This window comes from Limanda limanda, chromosome 23, assembly GCF_963576545.1.
Source record: "Limanda limanda chromosome 23, fLimLim1.1, whole genome shotgun sequence".
Taxonomy (NCBI): Eukaryota; Metazoa; Chordata; class Actinopteri; order Pleuronectiformes; family Pleuronectidae; genus Limanda; species Limanda limanda.
Genome location: NC_083658.1, coordinates 5604858 through 5630054, shown reverse-complemented (window position 1 = coordinate 5630054; position 25197 = coordinate 5604858). Strand labels below are relative to the sequence as shown.

At 41.9% G+C, this 25197-nt stretch overlaps 1 protein-coding gene across 1 annotated transcript; it reads right to left on the bottom strand.

Moving 5' to 3' along the window:
• Positions 1–4036: 4036 nt before the first annotated feature.
• LOC132996782 (transcription factor Sox-1a-like) lies at positions 4037–5047 on the bottom strand. Its single transcript, XM_061067140.1, has one exon. The coding sequence runs from the start codon at positions 5045–5047 to the stop codon at positions 4037–4039; it is 1011 nt and encodes a 336-aa protein (XP_060923123.1).
• Positions 5048–25197: the final 20150 nt, after the last annotated feature.

Here is a 25197-nt window from a genome sequence, read left to right as displayed (position 1 = left end):
GTAATTTAGCTTTCAAAGTTTTTTGAAATGGAGCGACAACTATAAACAGTATTTTTTCTTCCCTAAATGTTTTTGAAATGTGGCTTATAGGGAGAGAAAAAAGAGAAGAAGAGGCAGAGTTTTCACAGAGCAGCAGAGTGATGGAGGGAGTCAGACGGAGAGCAGCTCCCTCAGCACCAATAGGTCTGCTTTTGGAAAGACAAGGGGGAGGGAAGGGGAGGAGGGGGGGGCTCCTCGGATTAAGAGGCTGAAAAATGGTTAAAACGTGTCAACGTGTAATTGCATGATAAGGCCCCCTCGCGAGGAATCCGTTGGCCCCGTTGCTATTTTCTATGGTGCCCCGGCTAATCTCCTCGCGCCACATTCGGTGTTGTGCAATCGGTCCCCCGTAATCTCCCATGACAGAACCGGGTCCAACGACGGAGGTGAGGGTTTTTATAGGAGGAGAGGGAGGGAAGTATGCGGAGGCGTGATAAACTGACGCCGATTAGCCACGTTCAGGACACCGGGAGCACGCGGGATGGGACGTGCGGGGGGGGCACTGGGGGGGGGTTAGGGAATGGGAAGTGCCAGAGCAGCAGTGTCCAAGCATGTGCCAGGCAGAACATGAGGGCAGGATGGAAACCTGCAGAAAGGCTGAGGATGGGTTCAGCTCACAGCCTCGCTGATGAGCAGGTGGGAGCATCCAGGGCCACTGAGAATATACCGGGCTGTACCAGGGTAGAACTGGGCTGTACAGGGTGTACCAGGGTATATATATATCGGGCCATATCATGCTGTATAGGCTGCACCAGGCTGTACCTTTTGTATATATATATATATCGGGTTGTTCGGGGGTATATACATCAGGCTGTACCAGTGTCAATATATCAGGATGTACCAGAGTAGTAACCGGGCCGTATCATGCTTTACCATATATATCTGGCTGTACCCGGGTGTGTACTATAGGGTGAACCAGGCTGTACTGGGTGTGCAACATATACCAGGCCTGAATACTGGGCTGTATCAGGCTGTGAGGACCAATCCATAATCTCTTTTTAATACTCATCATCGTCTTACCTGAGGTTCAGTGATGCTGTGATGATCAACTGGCATCAGGACCGCATGATAGTTAACCCAGTTATTTGATTTATCAGGTTATAATTCATTATTTTCTCGTTTGGTGGATATAGTTGAGATGATCTTATTCGAGGGAAAAACTTGTCATACCTGGAGGTTTAGTGATGTGATGTTCCTCAGAAAAACTGCAGTATAGTTTGTGTATTTATGACACTGTCTTTGATTTTCTAGTTTTGTAAGTTCAATGACACCAACTTTATCACATTCAACAAATGGAAGCATCCTTTTAAACCAGAAAAACTCTTTCTGAATGTCTTCAGATTTTAAATAAAGAGCTATAGTTTATAAATACTTTAAAAGTAATGCTATAGAGTGAAGAAAGATGATCTGTTGACTTTTCTTCCCTTATTCTAAAGTTGGTTTATTATGAATTCTAAGAAACAAACATTTTACAGCCTCCCATTAACTTCACACCCAATTATTGGTCAGTGAAAATTCAAAATGAGTGTCAATTTTTAAACCACTTTTTAATCACTATAAAAACAGCAAGATGATTTGAGGATACTGATGTAATGCAAATTCATGACAGATGATGAGAAAAGAGGAATTCACTTTTATTGGCATCATGCATAGACGATGAAGGGTGGTTACTGTAAATATGTCTTTACTGCCACAAATTAGAGAAAGCAATTCCTCGTTAAATCTTTCAAATGTCGCATTTCAACGTCTTCCCTTTTGTGTTTGTGTTATATTTGTATGTTAATGTATTTCTGAAGATAAACCCCCCCACATATTTGTCCAAGTTTCCAGTATTTACCAAAAAACATAGAAAAGCCAAAGAACAACCAGACATGAAATTTATTAGACACTATCCCTCCTGGAGTTTTATTTGTTAAATACCTTCAGTTTAAACACCTGACATCCCTGGAAACAGCTTTATCTGATGTGATTTACATCCACGCTGCCCTCTTGTTTTTAAGTCCAGACCCGAGTGGGAATTAGTCTGATAAAACCAGGGGTGTTGTTAGCCGGGCTTTTTGTGGCGGGGTGACCCCCGGGCTGCCCCAGCTTACATCAGGACTAATCCCCATTCTCCTCCAACACAAAAACCTCCCCTCCTCGCCTTCTCCCTCCTCCTCCTCCTCCTCCTCCTCCTCCTCCTCCTCCTCTCCGCTCTTTCACTCCACCCTCTCTATCCCCGGGGCCTCCAGTTTTTCAGCCATTAAATTAAAGACGGAAATCATTTAACAACCCGGAGAATCTCACACAGATGCAGGCGTTTGATGCTGCGGGTGTGCAGAGAGGTACAGCTCGAGGACCTGTGTTTGGAACAGGGACGCAGGTGGAGACCAGGTTGAAATGGGCCCAGTTGAGGCCAGTTGAGGAATTAGTCGTTCATTGACCACCGGATACTGTTGTCGGATTTATTTTGGAGTGAGACGTAGATTAGTGAGGTCATGACCCTGCCGGACGGTAAAAAAGAGAAACTTTGCTGTTTTGGGCCTTTGAGTGAAATTCTTTAGAATTTTACTTGTTAAATTGAGACTGACTGTCAAGCTTATCAGCTGAAATTTTAGATCTTGCATGTTCAAGTTGTCCAAAACAAAAACTAAGATAATAAAAAATTGTGCCAGTAAAATAAATTTGGATGAGGCGACAGAAAGTCCTCATCCCATATTTTAGATGCAAGTGATTCCATGAGGCCAGCTCATAAAAGATATCCTACAAAGATCTTCACAACTTACAAGACAGAAAATAGGAAATCAACATATAACAACACAATTCAAGACAAACGGGGAAATTAATTAATTCCCGTTTAACACTCACAATAAAGCATGAAATTTATAGAGGAAGTTGCCAAATTTCTAATAGAAAATGTAGACAAATGGGTAATTATTAGGATCATATTTTGTACAGACTTCTCCCTGGAAATAAAATCCTCACACAACTTCAAATAAATTTATATCAAACATGATACATTTAAAGATCAGGGCAGGACATTTTAAATGTAAACAAATAAAAAAGTGTAGCCCTATAACCTGTAATTTCCCAATAAAATCTCCATCCCCTTAATATGGCACATATTTATTAAAAGGTTTAACTGATGTCTCTAAAAAATTGATCAGAAACAAAAGCGAAATTTGATCAAGTTTGCATAATTTTCAATAATAAGAGAAATAATCAATCAAAAGCCAAACTGATAAATGGCATCCCTGTTTTCAAGGGGATCAGGAAACACGTCCGTTTGTAATTTAATGCAAATCTCTCTTTTGCTGTCATTCACATTTTTAACTATTTGGACTGAGATTTTATGAGATACTAGTATATATATATATTCCCTACATGGAATAAATGTAAATGAACAGCAGACACCGGAATTGGTTCAAATCAGCAAAAATAAAAACCCCACTAACACTTTCTCCTCAATGAAATTACCTGGAAAATGTATTAAACCTGACAACGGTGACTTTAGTCAATTATGTGTACAATTAGATAAAAGGCGTTTTCAGGAGGCCTATTTATTCACAATTTACAAGATTTTACAACAACAAAAACGAATTCAAATTACACCGACTGACTTACATGTTTACAAGCATGAAAACTGGAAATCAATGTCAACTGCAGCCAAGAAACTTGTTTGAAACACATCCTGCACAGCGGCCCCCTCTTTAAACAGCTCTCTCACACTCTGGTGCCTGGAATTCCACAGAAAAGTCGGAAAATTAAATAAAACTTCAAAAAATGCACCAGCCTGCACGGGTTATAATTTAAATGGGTTTAAACTTGGCATGCTCTGTTCCAGAGAGCAGATCAGCTTTAACTCGGACAGACAAAAAAAATCCATCAAAGAAAATAAAAACAATAAAAATAAAAAAAGTTTGTTCAAAGTGATTGCATTTTCATGGCTATAACCGCCTATAATTTACAATTCATCCTCAGCAGCCCGCTCCACACCTACAGTTTAAATATTTGGTTTTTAAATGTGCGTGAGAGGAACCGTCCCGTTGACCGGCGCGGGGCTCGGGTAGTGCTGCGGGTGCAACACGTGCAGTCTGTCCCCCGCCGGGTCCCCGGGGGGCAGGTACATGCTGATCATGTCCCGCAGGTCCCCCGTGGCGCACGGCGCGCGCCCTGAGGACACCGGGGGGCTCACGCTGGGCTCAGATTTCACCAGGGACCCCAGTGTCCCCCCGATGGACACCGGGGACCCGCCGGAGCTCTGGTGCTGGTGCGTGTAGCCGGTGATGCCTCCGTACCCCGGCGGAGAGCTGCTCATGTAGCTCTGAGAGTTCGAGATGGGGCTGTAGGACAGGGCGCTCATGTCGTACCTGTGCACGGGCTGCGGGTTGTGCGGGTGGTGCGGGTGGTGGTGCACGTGAGCCCCAGAGCCCGGGTGTTGCGTGTAGGCCAGCTGTGCCTCCTGCATCATCGCGTGCGCCGCCGCAGCTGCAGCCGCCACCTGGCCCGAGTACGCACCGTTCCCCCATCCGTTCACATGGGACGTGTAGCCCGGGTTGGCCCCTGGGTGTCCCCCGGGACTCTCCAGCCGCTGCCCGCAGCCCATCCCGACCCCCGCGGGGGAGCCGAGCAGCCCCCCGGCCAGCGAGTACTTGTCCTTCTTTAGCAGGGTCTTGGTCTTCCTGCGCGGCCGGTACTTGTAGTCCGGGTGCTCCTTCATGTGCATGGCCCGGAGCCGCTTCGCCTCGTCGATGAACGGCCTCTTCTCCGCCTCCGTCATCACCTTCCACTCGGCCCCCAGCCTCTTGCTGATCTCCGAGTTGTGCATCTTGGGGTTCTCCTGTGCCATTTTCCTGCGCTGGCCCCGGGACCACACCATGAAGGCGTTCATGGGTCTCTTGATGCGCTCCTGGGGGACCTTGCCTCCGGGGCCCCCGCCTCCTCCTCCTCCGTGTCCCCCCGGGTTGGATGGGTTGGTCTGGGACATCACGGGGGAATGTAAGTCCGTCTCCATCATGATGCTGTACATTCACCTCGTCTGACAGGACCCAACTTGAGTCAAACACACAGACACATTCAGGCCGGCCCTGCGCGGCTGCACCTCCGAGGAAGAGCGGGATGAAGAGGCAGCACCAGAGGGATGAAGAGGCAGCACCAGAGGGATGAAGAGGCAGCACCAGAGGGATGGAGAGCTGCTGTGGTGTCGGGCTGAAATCCTCTCAGAGGTGTAAACTTGCTCCTCACTTCTCCTCCTCCTCCTCTCTCCTGTCAGAAGAACAGGAAGCTGCTGCCGGTGCTGTGAGTTTGGTTGAAGCGGAGCTGAGGGAAAAGTTACCGGAGCTCCCACCGCAGCTAAATGAGCGAGAGACGTCCAATGGAGAAGCGCGAGCACAGACGTGATTTGCATGCAGTTGCACGAGGTTCTGGTGACGTCGGAGCGCGAAACAACCCCCCCCCCCCCCCCCCAAAAAAAAGGCATGACTCCCTGTGTTTAGTGCGTGTGGATAAAAACACAACATGTCAACACTTTGATACGCATGTGCTCTCAGACACTCAGGAGTCTGTTATCTCTATTATATTTTCATATTTATAATCTAAATGATAAAGTGTTTTGGTAAATTCATAATAACTAATTCAGATAGTCAGTCTGTGTCAGACTAAACCAAATTTACAATAAAGTAATGACTCATCACGGCCTTAATTACCATGGTCACCATCACAACAAGTACAGGAAGTACTCATCTGGTTTAACTGTATTTACATTTTAAAACAGGCTTTCTGCCTACATTAAAATCTACTTTTACAGTCTGAATTAAAACACTGAGCTAGCAAATTAAAAGCCCACTAATATATAATCCATATTCATTAGTTATGATCTATCATTTTTGTTGTAGAATATTCTGGGATCACTCTACATATCTCGTATGAAAACCTTATATTTTTCAATTTGCCTCGGGTCTCTGGTCAAACTAAAGGGCTCCGCAGCCTTTTATTCAGAGCCACAGGTGCTTTTCTGTTGTGCCCGTTGCTAGGGAACAGATGACTGACGCCCGGAGCACATGCCATTCAAAGCGCCCCTTTTGTTTGTTTCCCCAGCGCTGTGTGGCGAGGGCGAGAGACAGAGGGAGAGGTTTAACCCCCATAGAGAGAAAGTGCTACAGTGATAAATGTTGGAAATAGTATAGGTTTTTTAAATAAGAGCTTTTTTTTAATCAGCTGATGCAGTAGAATCCGATCTGAAGCAGCTGCAGGCCTCAGATCAGAGTCCTGGTCTGAAGGATGATTCTACAAAGCAATTCTTCTTAAGGATATCATTTTATTAGTCTGTCATGATCTGTTGAGGAGACGACTGACACAACCTGTTTAAAATGAATGTTTAGTTGATTCCTTCTGAGTTTGTGTGGAATTTGTCAAAATTATAAATTATACAACTATTATTAATACAAGTAACACATTGTATAATTTAGCAATACAGCAATATTTTACTTATAGATGAATCTGCAGTTATTATTATTTTGTGATTTTTTCAGTAAATTTAGAAATTAGAATATTACTTTTTTACATCATGACTAATATAGCTGATACAAAAACCTTAAGAAACACCATCACAATAACCCAGCATCACAGGTGACAAATGTAGAATTAGCCTATAATCACATATCAGTTTGTTATAATCTATTAATAATAATAATTAATAATTGATTATTCTGGTAATATTAAGTACGACACATGGATCATATAAGAACCTATGTTTTTCAATTTCTAAATACACATTAGAGAAAAGAACACATTTAAATCAACTTTGTTATAAATGTGAAGATGTTCAGTTTGATATGAAACATGACAAATCTAATTTTACATATACCTATAATACTTTTTGCTTAATTGGATTGATTGAGTCTCAGTACAGCTGCAGATGATTTTTTTGTCCGTCAGTGAATCTGTGCAGCTTCATGTTTGACACAGCCGGATGAAAACAGTTTCATGTGACATAGTCGTATGTTGTTGGGTATTCCAGTGTCCTCCTGCTCCACTGGCTTCCCGTCATGTGGAGGATCTTTTCAGCCCTCTGGGATTATGCTTCTAAAGTGCCATCTGTCAGGTGCTGCCCGCCTCTCAGCGAGCTGTTAAACTACACTGGCACGTTGGCACGGCTGGATTTTCCTCTCGCTGCCTTGTACCAGTTGGCTATAGTGCTGTTAAGTGGCTTGTATGAACTGCGTTGTGCGCTCTGTGACAGTCGCCCCCCCCCCCTTCTCTCTCTCTCTCTCTGCATCCAGCACTGAAACACATGGTTGCACAGTGTAGCTTGCAAACACAGGAAATACAGCAGCAAGAAAATCAGGCAGGAATTCAATCAGAGCATCGACAGAAAACAAAATAGAGAAAGACTTTATTTCCTATACATTTAAATGGAACGTTGAGTGTGAAATAAAGCTCAATAGTGATTATAGGTAGAATGGGTTTTCATAGAGAGGTGGATGGTTTCACTTACAGCCTGGATCATGGTGACCTTTTCAGAGTTGTGATGCCTGCGTGTGGGCTTTGTGTGATAAGTGAACAGAAGACCCCACTCCCATCATTGTCACTGCTGTCACATCTCAGCTCTTTGTGTCTTATTCCCTCACTTTGTGTGTGATGCTGCCGACCTGACTTATAGTGTCTGTGAACCGACGTCCTCCAATGGCTCCAGCTAGATAAATAGATAAGGTTTGCTCAGCACGTTTAGTTCTAATTATTAAAATTACCCTAATGACTAATAAACCAGAGTGAGAGAATCCAAATAGAAATGATTAAAAGGGGGCTGAATTGATTAAGCTGATATATAAACGTATTGACACAATATCAGTTATGCATTTGTTTAAATATTATAATTATCATCACTATTGGATTATTGTGACAGCCCAGCAGGCGCTTCACTAGAACCATTCACTCAGACCAGGGCAGTTTCACTTTTAAGACACTGTTGACCAAACACAATGACGTCTGAACAATAGTTTACATGCATATTTTAAAGTGCGGTTACAAAGCAATCGAGGCGATGCTGCAGATAAATAATAAAGTAATATATAAAATATAGTACAGCATAGTTTAGACATGTCAACCCAAAGCTATAAGTAAAGTTTAATGAGACTCATCAACAGGTTTAACTCATGTTTTTATTGATCCAAGCAACATGTTGATCATGACTCATTGTATTTACATGTTTGATGTTAAGTCTGTTCCTGTGGAGACGGAAAGGTCAGTGATGTAGTTTAAATTGAATAAACATGAGTTAAAGTAACTTTAAATGTTTGAAAGCTCCTGGAGGTTAATAAGTAACAAAGTAAAGTTGTGCTGTAACTTGTATGATATGGATGAACAGTACGTTTACATGTGCTGTATTCAGTGTTGTAGTTTCTTAGCTGCAGCTTTTGAATTATTTATGTTCTGAAGCTCCACATATTTCCTGATACCCACTGTAGATACATGTGATCACCTCACCATCTTTAAAGTGACACTAACAGGCACTTTCCCTGCTGAATGTGTGTTGGTAAGTTGCAGGATGTGTTTCTGATCTTTAGTGAGATAAAGAGGAGAAGCTGATGTCGGTTGGTTGTGCTTTAGAGTCTATGGCCTTCAGTCAATGTGACTTACAGCCGTAAACAACCTGCAACTTGATTTCAGCTGCACTTTAACACAGTGTTTGTTAGCCACAAACTGCATGATCCAAGTCTGAAGGTTTTCCTGCTGTCCTCTGGTGACATCAGGTTTTATTTGGAGCATTGAATATGGATCCAGGTGAATATGAATCCAAGTCCTGTGTGATGTGGTCCATGTGAATGTGTCAGTTGATATTCCACACAGTGTTTGTCTTTTCAGTGTCCGTGTCGTTGTCAGGTGCTCAGGAAATGCACGGTGTCACATCAGCTGCTGATCAGTTCAAGACTGTGTGTCTAGTCTGCAGAAACCAGTGGGTCCAGTCTGCAGGAACCAGTTCATCCAGTCTGCAGGAACCAGGCTGTCCAAGAATCACCAAGCTGCTGGTGAGCCGTCTTCTCTCCATACGGTTTCGCATCGTGAGCACTTGAAGTAGAGATGTCTATACCTGCAACAAACAATATTTATCACAAAGCAGGTTGTAACATTTGATCTTACGCATATATTTCCAACTAGTTTGTTATACTCTCAGGAATCTGATGCTAATAACATGGATTCAAACAAAACCCTCTGGTCAGTTAGTTCAGAGATGGAGAGCAACAATAGACGTAATCTCAGTTCTGGGTATAATAATCTACAGAGTCAGAAATGAGCAGACAGAGAATAAAAACGTTTGTTAAGTGGAAACGATGAGGCCATTAAATCATTAGGGAAATTATATAGAGTTAGACTTACAAGAGAATGTGCACAAAGGAAGAGGATGCTGGGTAAACAAACAAGAACGAACTCGGTGTACATATAGAGGAACAAACACCCTAGCTCATGTATTTATGCTTTTTAAAATCTTGTAATTTGTTTATCCTGGTTATTTTGTGTGGCTTCACCCACTTTCAGTTGCCTTTTTATATAAGTGAGAGTACATATGTCTGCAGGTGTTGCTTGTATGTACTACACGTGCACATGCAAAGGTTTATATGGAAGCAAATAAGCTTAATATTTATAATGTTTTCGCTCTAATAATGTCACTGGACGTTTACCAAAGAAAATAATAAGGATAATTGCAGGAAATCTGTGCTAACATCAGCCGTTATAAAGTGGTAAAAAAGTCAGGTTTGTATGCCGTTATAAAGCGACAGAAAAGTCATAGGTTTGTATGCCGTTATAAATCTGGAGAAAAGTAATTTCAGATTGAATTGTTAAAGTCATATTTGCAGCATGAGAATAAATCCATGGTAATTTTGGCTTTCAAGTGTTAATTGTAGGAACCTCATTGCCAGGAAACAAATAGGATGCTGACATGTTTGTTATCTTCTGCATTTCAGGGCTTATGAATGGGAAAAGTACCAACAGCAAAAGTAAGCAGCTGATGAAGACACTAGAAAACAGAGGTATCTTCTATGAGCTCTGCAGAAAGTATTTTTTAACTTGTAAAACTTAGGAGAGAACACTGCACAATCTGATTGTGAAATATAGAAATTGCTCTTAAAATTAAACACTACACTCTTGATTTAAAATTGTAAAGAAACTCTATCTGAGTTTGGAGCTAAGTGAATCAAGACTCAGCAATTGTGTTTTCCTGGTGTCCTTTTTCCACTAGTTGACTTAAATCCAGGGGGTAATTATTTGTGAGCAACATGGAACATATAATATCACTACTTTGTTTTTCTCAGCACACACGTCTGGACAGAGCAGAAGACCAAAGAGTTGGAGATAAAACACACAGCAATAAGGAAATCTCAAAGCAAACAGGCAGTCAACACTCACACACACACACAAACTAGCCCAATAGAATCAAAGGCATTTCTCCTGTGCAGCGGTCGACCTAGTGGGTTTGTTTAAGGCTCTCTGTCACAGCAAGCTGTCAGCTCTACTGGAGCTCAGCAGCACTGACACAAGACACACACACACACACACACACACACACACACACACACACACACACACACACACACACACACACAGCCTATATACAGCATTAAGCAATGACATACTGTATGTCATGTTAAATATACAGAACTACAGTGAAATGAGGAAAATAGTAATTTACCTTATTCTCTTGACACTGAAGTATCTTCTCTGTAAAGGAAAAGGTTTCAGTATGAACTGTAAAATATAACAGCAGCATAATTAACCTATTTTCCAGGTGTATATCTAACCGTATCGGATTAGTTGTGATGACTTTTTTTAATACATGAAACGAGCTCAATTGTCTTTCTTTCTTGAGATAAGTATTTTCTGAAAGCCTCATGTTCTCTCTGAAGGTATCTTATCAGTCTTTTACTGTTTATTGTATATTTAATTACTGATTTTACTGTAGAAGAGCAGGTTGGATTAACCATTACTAACTGTAGTATCTGGATCAGGGAAATCCAAGTGATTTCCTTCACCTGATCAGAGTTGTATAAAGTGTTGTTTAGCTGGAGTTCAGTGCCCCGCCACTAGCTTCTAAATAAATGTGTACGATGTATAAATGAAGACTGAGTGTGCACTACAGTGATCGGGGGATGGAGTTGCGGTATCAAGGTCCTGCTGTTTTACACGCTCGACCAATCGGGAGTCAATGTTAGCTGTCAATCATGATGTCTCAGTCTGTTTGTTTTAGCATCAAATAAATAATTAAAACCAAAACCCGAAATATTACTTCATTGCAACCAGCCACCAGGGGGAGATCAGGATACTTGTCGTGTTGTCCGTCTTTACGTTTAATCTGTAATCAAGAATTTGACAATAAGGCAAAGCAAACACTGAGAATGTATTTTCTAAATGTTTTTGAACATTTAAATTCAAGAGCTGCCCCACTAAATCTATCGGTACTTTGAGTCATATAACAGGAACAAAATGTGAATTCCTCAATTAAACCTAATTTAAATATGACTGAGCTAACAGCAGCACTCTGAATTCTCTTTGCTCCACCAGCGTTTGGAGAAGCTTTGACTTCAAGGTTTTGAAATTCACTCTCAGTAATAACTTCCATGAGGATAATAACCATTTGCAGCCATCCAGTTCCAGCCAGCTACACGGAGACTAATGTTGTCTTTCTTCCATCCATTTCCCCCATTTTCAAGTGTCACAGTAAAGTGGCCTGATGTTCCGAACACTGTTAAGCATTTGCACTCATCATTTAATCATCACACCTCGTCATTTGATTGATGCTTAATGAATGACTAGGGCCTCAGTTTACAAGACGATCGCTAACAGAGCTGTGCTAATGGCTTTTCCCTTCGAAGACGACAAGAGACGCAGGATTCAGCTTTTTACGCTGGAGCCTCAACATCATTCATTCTTTAATTTCTCACACAGAAACCTGGAGCATCTTAACAGAACAAACCATAAGCGACAGCTTGTTGGCTCTGCTTTTCTTGGAAGGGACCGACATGTTCAAATGTGCTCCATGTGTGAGAAGTGAAAGATTCGGCTGTGAGCTTCGTCATATAAACTCGGCCTCCAGTCTTTTCTAACGGCAGCTCTCTCCAACTACGCTCACAATTAGTGTAAATTAGTGGCCACGTCACTTGTTGCTAATGGGCAGATAGGAATGATGGTCTGAAACAAGTGGAGACAAGGAGATGTTCCAGAGTGCTGTTTTCCCTGTGCTTAACTCCTGCAGGGCCACAGGGAACAGGTAGAACCGTGTACTGTACATTTTAAATCATGACAATCTATTATTCTGTTTGCAGTAATTCACTACAGCTCAATTGTACATTGCTCATTGTACGTCACTTTAACAATTTTATGAAGAAAGCTGCAACTGGCATCACCACAAGCCAATGAACATATTCCAAACAGATAGGTTTAGAATGGACACTGCCCTAGATTTAAATTATAATAGTAATTACCATGATTACAATAACAACGAAGCTACAGTGCATTTGGCTCAGCACTCGTGTCCTTCATGGAGACGACGAGCAGTGAGATCTCCTCCTGTCTCAGCAGTTTAAGTTTCTATCACCTCAATCTTTCCTTAACCATTTGGCTAAACCTACTGTATCCCAATATTTACAGTTGTCCATAACCCCTTTCTGATCTTAATGATACTCATGATATTTTTTATTCATTCAGCGATTCTGCAACATTCCTATCTGGTGACTGGGTCTATAAGGACTCAACCACAGACTTGAGGATCAGAAAAGCTTCTACATTTGCTATTTTAACACTTTCTGTGAGAATAACTGGACTGAGAATGAATCGGAACTTGACAAGGGATGTTTGAGAAATACAGAGCAAGCAGAGATGATTTAAAAAGACTAATGATGATGTTAATGTAGCAGCAATAATGGGCATCCTTCTTTGACCTTTAACACTTCCAGCTGAGCTCTTTGTTTGCTCTCATTCTTCCATATGTGCTACAGGCAGGTCAAGCAGTGTTGATGCCACAGCTACAGTTTATTTGTACCTCCCCCTTCCTCTCTCACGCACACACACATACGCACACACACGCACATTTAATTTAATTAGAGCATGTGCGGCCTCCCCGTCTGCCAGTATTGTCAAGATGCTCAGGAGCAGCCAACACTATCACTGATTGCTTCCAGATATGAAGAAATATGATTAGTGTGTGTGTGTGTGTGTGTGTGTGTGTGTGTGTGTGTGTGTGTGTGTGTGTGTGTGTGTGTGTGTGTGTGTGTGTGTGTGTGTGTGTGTGTGTGTGTGTGTGTGTGTGTGTGTGTGTGTGTGTGTGTGTGTGTGTGTGTGTGTAAGAAGTGGGAAGAAATGTGATTGTGGTTTGTTAGTGGCGAGAGCAGAGGTAAGATGAGGGGTGGAAAATGATGAGATGATTGGATGGGGGCATACAAGAGCAGAGGGAAGGATATAAAGTTGGAGGAAGGAGGAGTGAGATGATGCATCCACAGACTCTGGCCAAGGTTAGCTTAGCATACAGACTGGAGGTGGAGGGAAACAACTAGCCTGGCTATGTCCAAACCATAACAACTTCTGTCTCTTCCAGACTTGTGTTCACACTAGAGTCCCCAGTATTCTGTCTATTAATCACCCGTGAACTTGCTAAAAAGCTGATTGACTCCTGTCCCATTCCCAGTTAAAGAGTTTGCTGTTGCAGGTGGTTTCCAAAATGTAAAAACAATAACTGCACTAACCTTACTTGAATACCAACAAGCCGAAATTCAGTGCATGTCATAACGCTGCACAGAAAAGATGCAGCGTCAGCATTTAAACTGCCAAACAAACAGCATGTTGCTTTCTATAAAACACTCCATTAAGTTATTTATGCTAAGCCAGGCTAATAACATCCTGACAGTAAACACAAACATGAGATTTATATCAACATTCTCGCTTCCCTAACAATTACGATAAATTGTATTTGTTTATTTATCTTATCTGAGGTGATGTGGAGGACAGGGAGGATGAAGAGAGAAGATAAAACACAAGGAGGAAGATCCCTAATCCCTCACTATTAGTCTGATTCTCAAATAGACGGGAGGTAAACATGAAAGCTTGGATTCTCTGTGTAATTAGATTATAGTTATTAAAGGAAGAATGGTAGATGGTGAACGAGAGAGGAAAATATGGCAGAGAAGTGGTAGAGAGGGAGGAATCCTGTAGAGAAGTGGTGAAGGGAAAGGGAGGCTGAAGAGAGGGAGGGGCGGGGGTGATGGCGGGAGGCAGGGATGGAGTGACCTCTGCAAAAACAGATTAGTCGACCATGAAGAGGATTACCAGCAATGATAGTCCCACTGAGGGGCCAGAGTGGGTTCCAGCCAACACACACACACACAGACACAGACACACACACAGTGACTACATCAAAGTGATCTGCATGAGTCCAACCTGTCTGGCCAATGCAAACACACACATAACTGTCAAAATACACAGCGCATGTCATCCAGCACAGTGTGGATTTAACATGTGTTGGTATTTGCACTTTGACTGCACCACATGAATCCAACAGCTGTTATTACTCTGTACAATAGGTTTTACATTAGAAATAGAGCTTCCAGTCAAACCACTAAACATGGGGTCAAACTCTGAAGACAAGGCGTATTTAGTTTTTAGTGCCAGTTCTAATCCTGCCTGTTTGCAATTGGCTGTTTGCTTGGCCTGTGTTGATGCTGGTGCTGGTTCCAGTTTTCTTTCTGAGACTGTAAAAGTGACAGTTATTGAGCTGCCACAGGTAAAGAGCTGCTGCGGGACTCGGTCCTCGGAACCCTGACGCCATCACTGCTACACCAAGAGCTTGTTACCAGGTTGTTTGAAGCTCGACTTAGTTAAACGCTCTGCAGTTTTCTTAGCAAGCAGCTATGTAAAATTTGGTCAAAAGACAAACTTCATGTAACTTTTACAATGGGTTTTCTAACACAAACACACACACACACACACACACACACACACACACACACACACACACACACAGATGCCGGTTTTGCACGCCAGCAAACCAGCAGAAAACAGCTGACTGTCATTGTGCTGGGCTGACACAGCTGTGTTAGCGACAGTGGTCAAGTATCACTAATCCCCCCCACCACCACCACCACCATGACTGATTTTAACTGCCGCTTCTGAACCTTCCTCTGTCGGTTCAGACTATGATCCTGAAACTGTCAAAACCTGAATGCTGAAAGTTTTTCTAACTTTCCAACTCATAAATTACATTTCAGGCGTCCTAAATCGTAAAGTAATTGTGGCTGCCATTATAGTTGCAGCATTTATCTCACGACTTGGTGATGCATTACTCAAATTTCCATTTCACAAATGCACAAGTGTTTAAATACAGTAAAAATACAAGGGGCAAGGAACAACGTCATAGTATTTACAATGTGTTTACGATACGAAGAACTAGCAAAAGTATTATAGTAAAACGTAAAGGTACTCTTTGTGCAGCAAATAGCCCTTTTCAAAAATCATTACATGTTATACTAATGGATTCTATTATTATAATAATGAATGCATGAAGGGGTATTGAATGCAGCACTTTAACAGTGTAGTTAGTAGAGATAGGTATAGCTAATAGAACTACTTTAAATGGAGTTGAGTAGTTTATTGTATCTATACTAATATTTTGGATAGAACTTGTGTGTATTCGCTTCAGATGAAAAACAAGTTGCTCTTTGAGTTTCAGGTGAAGCTGCAACATCACAAAATACAGAAAAGCTTAAATGGTGTGATTTACAGTCTCTGCCCACACAAATCAGGACAGAATCAAAAGGATAAAAGACGCGGAACCTTTCCTTCTTCCTGACATTTCTCTCTATCCCACTGAGGGAAAGATTTGATATCAGGACCCCCCTCAGAGGAGGATGGGGGTTCTCTGTCTCTCTCTCTCCTCCACTGTTCCTAAATGAGGGCTTTTTCCTGGTTTTTCTGCAGTTGGTGGGGGGTGTCGCACTCTGGGAAGAATGAGGACTTCCTGTGGAGGGTAAAGTGTGCGGCTGAGGAGTCTCTCTTTCCACCTCCTTTACAGTATCTCTCTGGGTCTCTCGCCCATCCTAAATGGGGTCAAGCTCCCAGCCAGGACCTGCTGCTTTCAAAGACCCTAAAGAGCAACTCTCCTCCATCTGGCCTTTCCCCCTGTCCCCCCCACAACCCTTTCTTCTTCTTTCCCTCCTTATTCCTTTTCACCGCTGTCCCCCACTTCATCTTCCTCTCCTGGGGCTGGCTTTCTTCCTCTGTAACCCGCTCACAACCATCTCTCCATTCATTTATCTAGAGGTGTAGAAAGTCTTTTCTGCTTTTGATTGCATGATTAAAACTTAGGCAATATAGAACTTTGCCCACTTACTTGTTGATCTGTAGGTAAGAATAGATTTAGGTAAAAACTTTAAATCTGGGTCAAATCTTTATAAACATGCGAGTTAAACATTATTGCTTCAGTAGCATCTCAGAGAATATGTCTTTTAACCTGAAAATCGCCCACTCTGAGTCAAACAGCTTCTAAACCGACATTCACACTGTCATGAGATGAATCACCACAAAGGTAAGAACTTCCTGAAGGCAGCGAATCATCAGTCAAAAAAGTTCTCATCTCTTTGTTTCTCCTGTTCCAGCTCCTGCTAATAGATCGTAAACAGCCTGACACCCCAAACTTTTCTTTAACCGGCAGTTCCACCATCTGGGAAGAGCCCTGCTGCTAGTGGGTGCATCTTTATCACTTCTTTAGTAAATGCAACAGCACCAAATGTAAAAAACGAGATCAGCCTAAAATGATAATGGCACTCAACTACCTGCCTCCAACCCATACACACCTTCACACCCAACTCAGGACCCGCCCTCTTTCAGAAGCAGCAACATACCTTCACTCCGTTCTCCAGACGTCCATATTTTTTCTCCATATATCCGTCATGGATGAGACGAGTTCTGACATTTCTACACTTTTTGTAAATCTTTTGTGAAAATGAAGAGCAGGACAAGAAGAAGAATCAAATGCTAATCAAATAATCTCCAGTTAATGTTCAACTTGTTCTCTTTGTTCCTAGATGCAGATGTTTGTCCATGGCAGTGCTCTCAGCCTCGCAGTGACAGAGATGGTCCCACAGCACCTCCTCTTCCTGCAGAACCTCACATGTCCCTCTGCAGAAGTCCTGATGAGGACCAACTAAACTCTGTCTCCACCTTTAGCATCTTCTCCCCTTTTTCTTCTTTCTTCCACCCAGAGCTGTCAACCCTTTCTGCCTTCCTCAAACATCCTCTGCCTCAACTCCTCAGGCCTGCCCACCTCTCCCTTCCTTCCCTACTGTTCCTCCCATCACTGACTGTCCTACTCCACCGCCGATGGCCAGCGTGGCTCTCCGCTCCCCTTCCGACCCATACTGGGTTTTATTTAATTTGTCCGTATAATAGACGTGAATGAACCCAGGGTTTAGGGCTACACAGGCAGAAAGCGACAAAGGAGGGAGGGGCGGGTCGCTCAGCAATGTGTGTGAAAAGAGAAACAATAAGTGCCATTAATTTTGATTGGCGTCCCCTTTTTAAAAATTACTTCCAAAGTATGAGGTCCCATTGTGGGAGCAGAATAATGCTGAACAATGCAGCAGGGGGCAGGGAGGTAGTCTTATATATCCAGGCTAATATTCAAGGGGCTTTGGCCAATGTCGGCTGGCCCGCACTGGATAACCCTGCAGTGCAGCGACTGGGCCTGGGGTTAGGCTCATAATAGGAGGCATTGGGAGGCCTTTAGTTCCCATTGTGGTGGCTGTGTCAACAGTGAGGCTGCTGGGAGTTGCCTGGCATGTGCAGCGGAGAAAAGGCCCTTTATCCCCTTCCTTTTAGAAATGCAGAGAGAGAGAGAGAGAGAGAGAGAGATGCACCATCGCTTCCTCTGTCCCTTTCTGTCCCTGTTTACCAGTGTGGGTTTTTATAGATTGTCTACAGGGAACATGTGCCCAAACTGGACCATTAGTTACTGTAATGAATACAAGCTAATACTGTAGCATATAATATAGTATGGAAAGAGTTTACAGATTATTCCCCTGAATCCCTATTTTCCAACCTTTACTAAAGGTTTACTCAATCATAATTGGACCACAGACATCATGTGATACCAGCAGGTGATAAAATACAATTTGTACAGCTTGTCCCAACATTAAACAGCATTGTGTGGATGTTAAAATGTAGAGTTCAGGCTGCATCTGTATTGGTGGCAATAGGTTGGTGTAACAGCTGCTCTAATACCCCGACCAAGGAGGTTATGCTTCCTCTGTGTTTATTTGATTCTTATCAAGATTTCAACAGGACGGACTCCCAAAAACCTAGTTAAAGGATGTGGAATCTGTCAGGAAATAACCTATTTGATTTTGGTGCAGATCAAATTTTCTTTAGCTTTAACATTTCTCAGAATAAATTCATGGATCTTGATGAAAAAAAAACATGTTTAGTGACTGATATTTAGAGTGTAAGATTTGGTTTCAGGAGAGGACTGTTTGGCCTTGGCGGAGGAATGTGCTCTCTGAGTGGCCTTCTACTTATTTTTTAAACTTTAATAATGCACCTAAAATGTTAGTTATTGTCAGGTTCAACCGAAAATATGATATCTCAGATTTAATTTGACAACTGTTGCTGCTAAAATGACAGAAATGTGTACGAGCTAAACTGTCAGTCCTCTCAAATCCCTCACCCTTCCTGCTACGTTTTAGAGCCACACACACACACACACACACACACACACACACACACACACACACACACACACACACACACACACACACACACACACACACACACACACACACACACACACACACGAGAGCAGCGGTCGGCTTGTCAATATCACTGTCGGCCCATTCATTCATCCAACTCCACCTGGGAAAGAGACGGACACGTGTGTTTGCTCTAGATTCTATTCCCCCAGGCAAACACACACACACCACTATTATACTTGTCTCCTGGCGGCGATGAGCCAACCTTGAGAAAGCGAAGCGAAGCTGAACAAATAGACGCATCCAAAAAACACACACGCACAGGCGTACACATGTATGTAAATACACACGCAGAACAGCAGCACCTAAACAAACAAGCCCGGCAATGGTAGCAGCGCACGCCAGCTCTCATTACCAGCCAGCACAATAAGCTGATGTCCAGACACACAGACACACACACACACACACACACACAGAAGTGCTCCTCAGTCAATACTCAGCGAGTTTCATTCAGCACACTTTTTTTCCAAATAGCCTGTACTTTAACATGAGATATTATTCATCATAATATTCTCTAAAGTATTTATGTGACAATGTCTTTATCTTTAAACATTATACAGAATCTCTGAGATTAAAAATATCCGAATGTGAGCAGAGTGATAAACTGGGGGGCTGGTGGACAGCTCTGGATGCTGTTTGTTTACCGCAGCCACCACAGCGTCAGCAGTTTCCTGTTGGTTTCTATTGTGTGACTAACACGGATAAAGCATGCGAGAGGGAGAGCAACTGGTCAGCATAGAAGGCCAGAGAAAGAAGGAAAAGCCTGGCAGTGGTACTCCATGTGTCAGGAATAAGTCAAAATCCCGAACCGAATATATGACTCCATCATATGTGATCAACACGCCTGCGCTCTCTGCTATTAAATATAAACTTTTTTAATACAGCAGGATTCCCAGTGAAACTGGTCTGCCGTATCCTTTGTGTGGGACAAAGGTGAAACCATGACTGAAACTCAGCCGATTAACACTATATGTTAGCGAGAATGGCTCCAGGTAGAGCAAATACCAATGTCAAGGTTCACACCCTTGAATTAAATCAAGCTGCACAAAATAACACACATCCATTTCTTAAATATGGCTGATTTCTTTCATCAAGGTCCATGAATCACTCTTGAGTTAAATTATAAAAATGTTAAAATGCAATCTCTCAAAGTCACAAGTTCCTGCATCGGCTCACTAATCCGAATCTCGACAAAATGTCCTGAGTTCTTCGCATCCTGTAATCAGGTTTCATGTAAAAGTTCATCTCTAGTGCTTTCTTTTTGCTGAAGGGATTTGTAAATCTAGTAAACATCATAGAACGTAGTTATTAGAAACACAATCTGATCTGTTCACGATATAGTTTAACCAACTGCTTTTTTTTCAGGTGTCCAGGGTTTTGACTGCAACTGTTAAACCTTAACATTAACTTTAGAAGAAGACCAATATATTTTTTTTCACAGGATGAAGACTGTGGATTGGCTCCTTCGTCACTTGCATTGGGAGAGCATGAATGATTAAAGTAGGTACATATTACATTTTTAAATCCAGCTTTTAAGTATAGTTTGATTTCTAATGCTATTTTTAAATCTCTGCTATAAACATGCAGTCAGTGCCCAGTTTATTAGGTATACCTGTAAATGTATATTCAGTCTTTATACAGATAAATATGTTCAGTCCTATTGAGGTTGTAGTTTCCACCTCATTAAGATTAACGAGTAATGGGCATAGAGTTCAATTAATAGGTCTCCAAAAAACTTGTTTTATTACACTTGCATTGGACTGCATTAGATATTTGAAGTGTACCTATTAAACTGGTACACGTGTATTTGCAGTTTTCTTACTGTTTACTTTTTTATATGTATATTTAAATTGATTTTCTTTACATATTACATGTCTTTACTTCTAATCTACTTTTTTACTTTGGGTGCTTTGTTCCACTTTCCCTCTGAGCCCTGATTTCCTCACAGTGATCATTTAAGTACCTTATTATCTTGTGTACACATGTGCACACTCCCAGCTAATGACAAGCCCTTCAGCTGACCTGCTGACCCTCATCAGAGCAACAAAGAGCCGGATAGCAGCGCTGGGACAATAAGATGGAGAGGTTGCTGAGGGTGACGAGATAAAAGCAGTGACACAACACTGATGGAGGGATCAGGAGCATGACAGGAGGGAGGTGGTGGGGGGGGGGGGCTGATGATACGAAACTCGGCTCTACTCCAAACAGGATGAAAGTGAAAAAGGCAATGCCTTAAAAAAACAAAAGGTAACGGCCAAGGTGTCAACGGTTCTAATTAGGATACTAGATGTCGCGTTATCACCTCCATCTCTGACCAAAACAAAAGCTTTGTCCACCATGCTCCATCTCCCTTTGTGTTCTCCGCCTTTAAAGCCGATGGGTATTGGGGAACTCTGCTGAGGCGACCGCTGAACATGCACAACCAGAAATACTATTTCATAGTTACCTCGTGTGGAGGAGAACCACAAAGACAATCCAGCTAGCTGCCACACAGGTTGGTTAAATTAATCAGTCCTGTCCTCAGACTGTGTGAAGATGGACGACATGACTGCTCCACAAAAGTGAAGCCAAACACTTCCCATCGCCCCCTGGTGGCTGGCTGCAATACAGGTACAAACTCAAAGAGGGTTTCTGTAATTTTAGGTAGTTCTTATCACTATTTGTTCAAGGGCTCTGTCTGGTAAGTTTATTTATGGCTATAGTTGGTTGACAAATAGTCCATTTCTTGCGGCTAACTTTTCCCCTACGTCCATCCCTCCACATCTCTTCCTCCACATCTCTTCCTCCACGTCTCTTCCTCCATGTGCATAGTGAGGTGGACTGGGTGAAGACTGCAGAGCATCACTGCTCAGTCAGTCGAACTGGACAGATGATCAGGATAAGAGCGAGAAACAGCCCTGTCCATCATTCTGTCTGTCTCTAGCATGACCAACGTAAGTTATCATCTCATCACTGTGCTGTCAGCGGTCTATTGCTTCTGCATCCCCCCCACTCACACTCGCACACATCACTATGTAGTAGCAAATACTGTCAGGCTGCACTGATAAGACGTCCATTACTGCTTCTTTCAGGCTGTCAGACAACATAAGTGTATTTTTAGGAACACAGTCGCTGCTGTAGCTGCTCTTTCATTCTAAACTGAACTGTGAACTTTTTATTACCAACTGTTACTATCTACTACTATTTATAAAAAGTCATATTGCATCTTATTCCATGTTGTGCTCCTCTCTCATGAATTACAGATAATTTATAAAGGGCACGACCACACTTAAAACCTCCTCCTGTCATAGAGTTATAAACACTAACCTGCTTGTTTGTCTCTTCTTTTTCCCCAAACTCTCCGTCCTCTAAGGTCTCTTCGAGTCTTCTGGAGTTCCACTGAGTTCCTGACGACACACATTCGGTAAGACGCCTCGTCCTGTGAAGCCAGGATTTATTTATTATCTACAATCTCACCCCAACTGCTTTTCAGCCACATGTGCAGAAACTTTGTTTTTACTGCAGATAATTTTTTTTCCAGAGTCAAAGGTCCAGATTGTCAAATAGTTTGAACAATCTCAATCCAAGAATTGTTAAAATTGCTCAAAAATGTTTTTGCTCTAAATAAGATTTTTCATGCCAAATAACGTAATGAATTTCTCCAAGAAAAAATAAAACTGGACAATAGCAATGAATTTCACTGCTTATCACGTAACACTAATGGCTTACAGTACTGATTAATTGTATTAATCCTATCTTTTGTCAAGCTAAAATGTTTGCTGCTTTAGCTTCTCAAACATAAGATTTTTAATGTCGTCTATGATGGTAAATACAAAATCTTAAAGTTTTTGGACACGCAACTTAAAAATGTCCCATTGAGCTTTGGTTAATCAATCAATCAATCAATAAAAAGTTTTTGGACAACAATAGAATGAGGTTGAATTAATTGATCCTGATATTTCTTGGGTAATATGAATATAAAATGTACATGCCTTCGAAGCTAACTTTTCTGCAAGTATGTTTGTAAAAGTGCACGGGTTAAACTCAAAATAGAACAAATCTGATCCTGTTAATCAAACGAAATGTCTGCCTCATTCAAACGGCACTAAGAGAAGTCCTTATTGAATGGATGTGTGGTTATTAGCTGCTGATTTAAGGTTCAGCTGGAGGTATTGACACTTCACCTCCTCCACGCTGCCAGCACACATTCAGCTGCATGGTTTGATTGAAAACTTTTCTTCACTGAGGGGGAAAAAAGTCCTCTTATTGTGAAAGAGTGCAGTGGCACACAGAGAGAAATAATAACTCTGACCTTGCTATTAAACATTATTGATTTCCTTCTGTACAGGATCTGTTGCTCAAGTGTTCTCATTGAAAGCTCCTTAGAGAGACACACTGACACATCATGCACACACACTCGCTGATATCAGCCTTGGCCAGGTTCACAAAGATGATGAAAAAAAAGAAGATGCAAGCAATGACCACAGATATAAAAGCTTTTCTATTATTAGTTTGGCTGCATCATAAAATCTGATTAATTTTGATACCAAAGTAAAGTTACCACCACAACTTTAGTCGCTGATGTGAAAACTTGCATTGACTGAATACAAATTGGAAAAGTATAATTAGTAATGAGCAAATTAATGGCAGAAAAATACCTTTGTCTTGTGTGCAAAGGCCTTTAAACCTATGACTCACTGAACACTAATTTAAAATAAAGCTGGGGATCATGTAACAAGTTTTTGTGAGTTCAGTGGCACAACAGTAATGGTTCATTTTGACTTTATTGAACTGATCTAAAACAAATAATACGGAGAAATGGAATTCTAACCTTTTTGAAGGAAGTGTCTGGTATGAGTCAACTTCTTTGTCAGAGGTATTGTGTGAAGTTCATGGTTAGCTGCCATTTCTCATTAGTCCTGGAAAACGGATATAAAAATAAAGATTCTTAACCAATTAAGTTCTTCATGAACATTAAAACAGGTGAGAAGTCTGAAAAGGTTTTCAGGCTCAAACGTTGCCACATAAAATAGAAAATGGAGTAAAAGCTAGAAAAGAAAGAAAGATGATCTATAAAAATCGGTCAAAGCTGAGATCTGATTCCTGTTACTGACACTCAATCATATTTAGTTTGACTCTGAGTGAAGTTTGATCCGCAACATCGTTTTAAATAAAGCTTTCACTGACAAAACACTTAGTTACACGCATTCACACCTGGATGCTGCAGAGCACAAGTCTGAGCAGTTGACCAGCAAACACTCTTTCAGACAATCATGTTGACAGAAAGCAGGAGAGAAGCAGTAAAATACCAATCTGGTCTAACATATCTCTGCTGTGGAGGAACTCAGCCCTGTACTGAGATGTCCATAGACACATTATTCCTCTTTCACCCTCATATGCAGGCACCCTCTCCTCTCATACCTCTAAATTTGCACTACCTTTTCTTTTCTAGTGCCATTACACACTCGCACACACTCACACAAAGGCTCCATTCATAACCTCCCTATCTACTTTGTCTCCTTCTCTGCCGCTGTCTTGCTCCCCCGTCTCCACCTCCATCTGCTCGTCACACCCAAGGTCTTGGGAGAATAATAGCAAATAGCAGATTAGCATTCACCTCCGACCGATGCGATGTGACTCGGTACGCGCACGCACACACAGGCTGCTACAAGGCCACTTGCCCCGACCTCACAGAGTTAATTAAGGTGACGCAATTATTACTGTGGAGCTGTCAAACACACAAACACACTTGGTCACCTACATGTAAAGATTTGTTCTCACATCACACAACTCTGGTGGTTTTCACAATTCAAGGTTAAATTAATCTTAAAGTACATAACCATAATGTGTCATATTGTCATAAATATACAGTTCATCTTATCTAATCAGCTATATTTGGAATATAGTGGGTTTTTCCAGTGTGATTCTATGTTGACTGTTCAAAAAAGTGCTGTATGCAGGTTTAAGTTGTTTTACAAGTAGCTAGTGAAGGATGAGGTTCCAAGCTCTTAATGGGACGAGAAGGACAAATGGTATTTGATATATTGGACTTTTGTTATATTGCTATTGATGAGGATTATATTTACGATAATGGTTTAGATTTATCTCCCAGCCCTAACCGAAGAAATTGTAAACTGATTGGTATCAGTCCTCCACTTTTGATATAATATGAATTAAATATTAAATATTGACCCGTATCACAGTGGGATCTGTGCTCTGGTTTCTCCATGATGACCTACAAGCTGTGTCAGAAGGTTTCCCACCACGACGGGAATAAACTGAGGGACTGTTAAACCTGTTCTGGTACTGAACACCTCCTCCAGCCTGTTAGACACCCCCGCCCCCTACTCTCTGCAACATGTATTTAATATCACACAGATTCACTTATTAACCAGAAAAATAAATCGCTATGGGC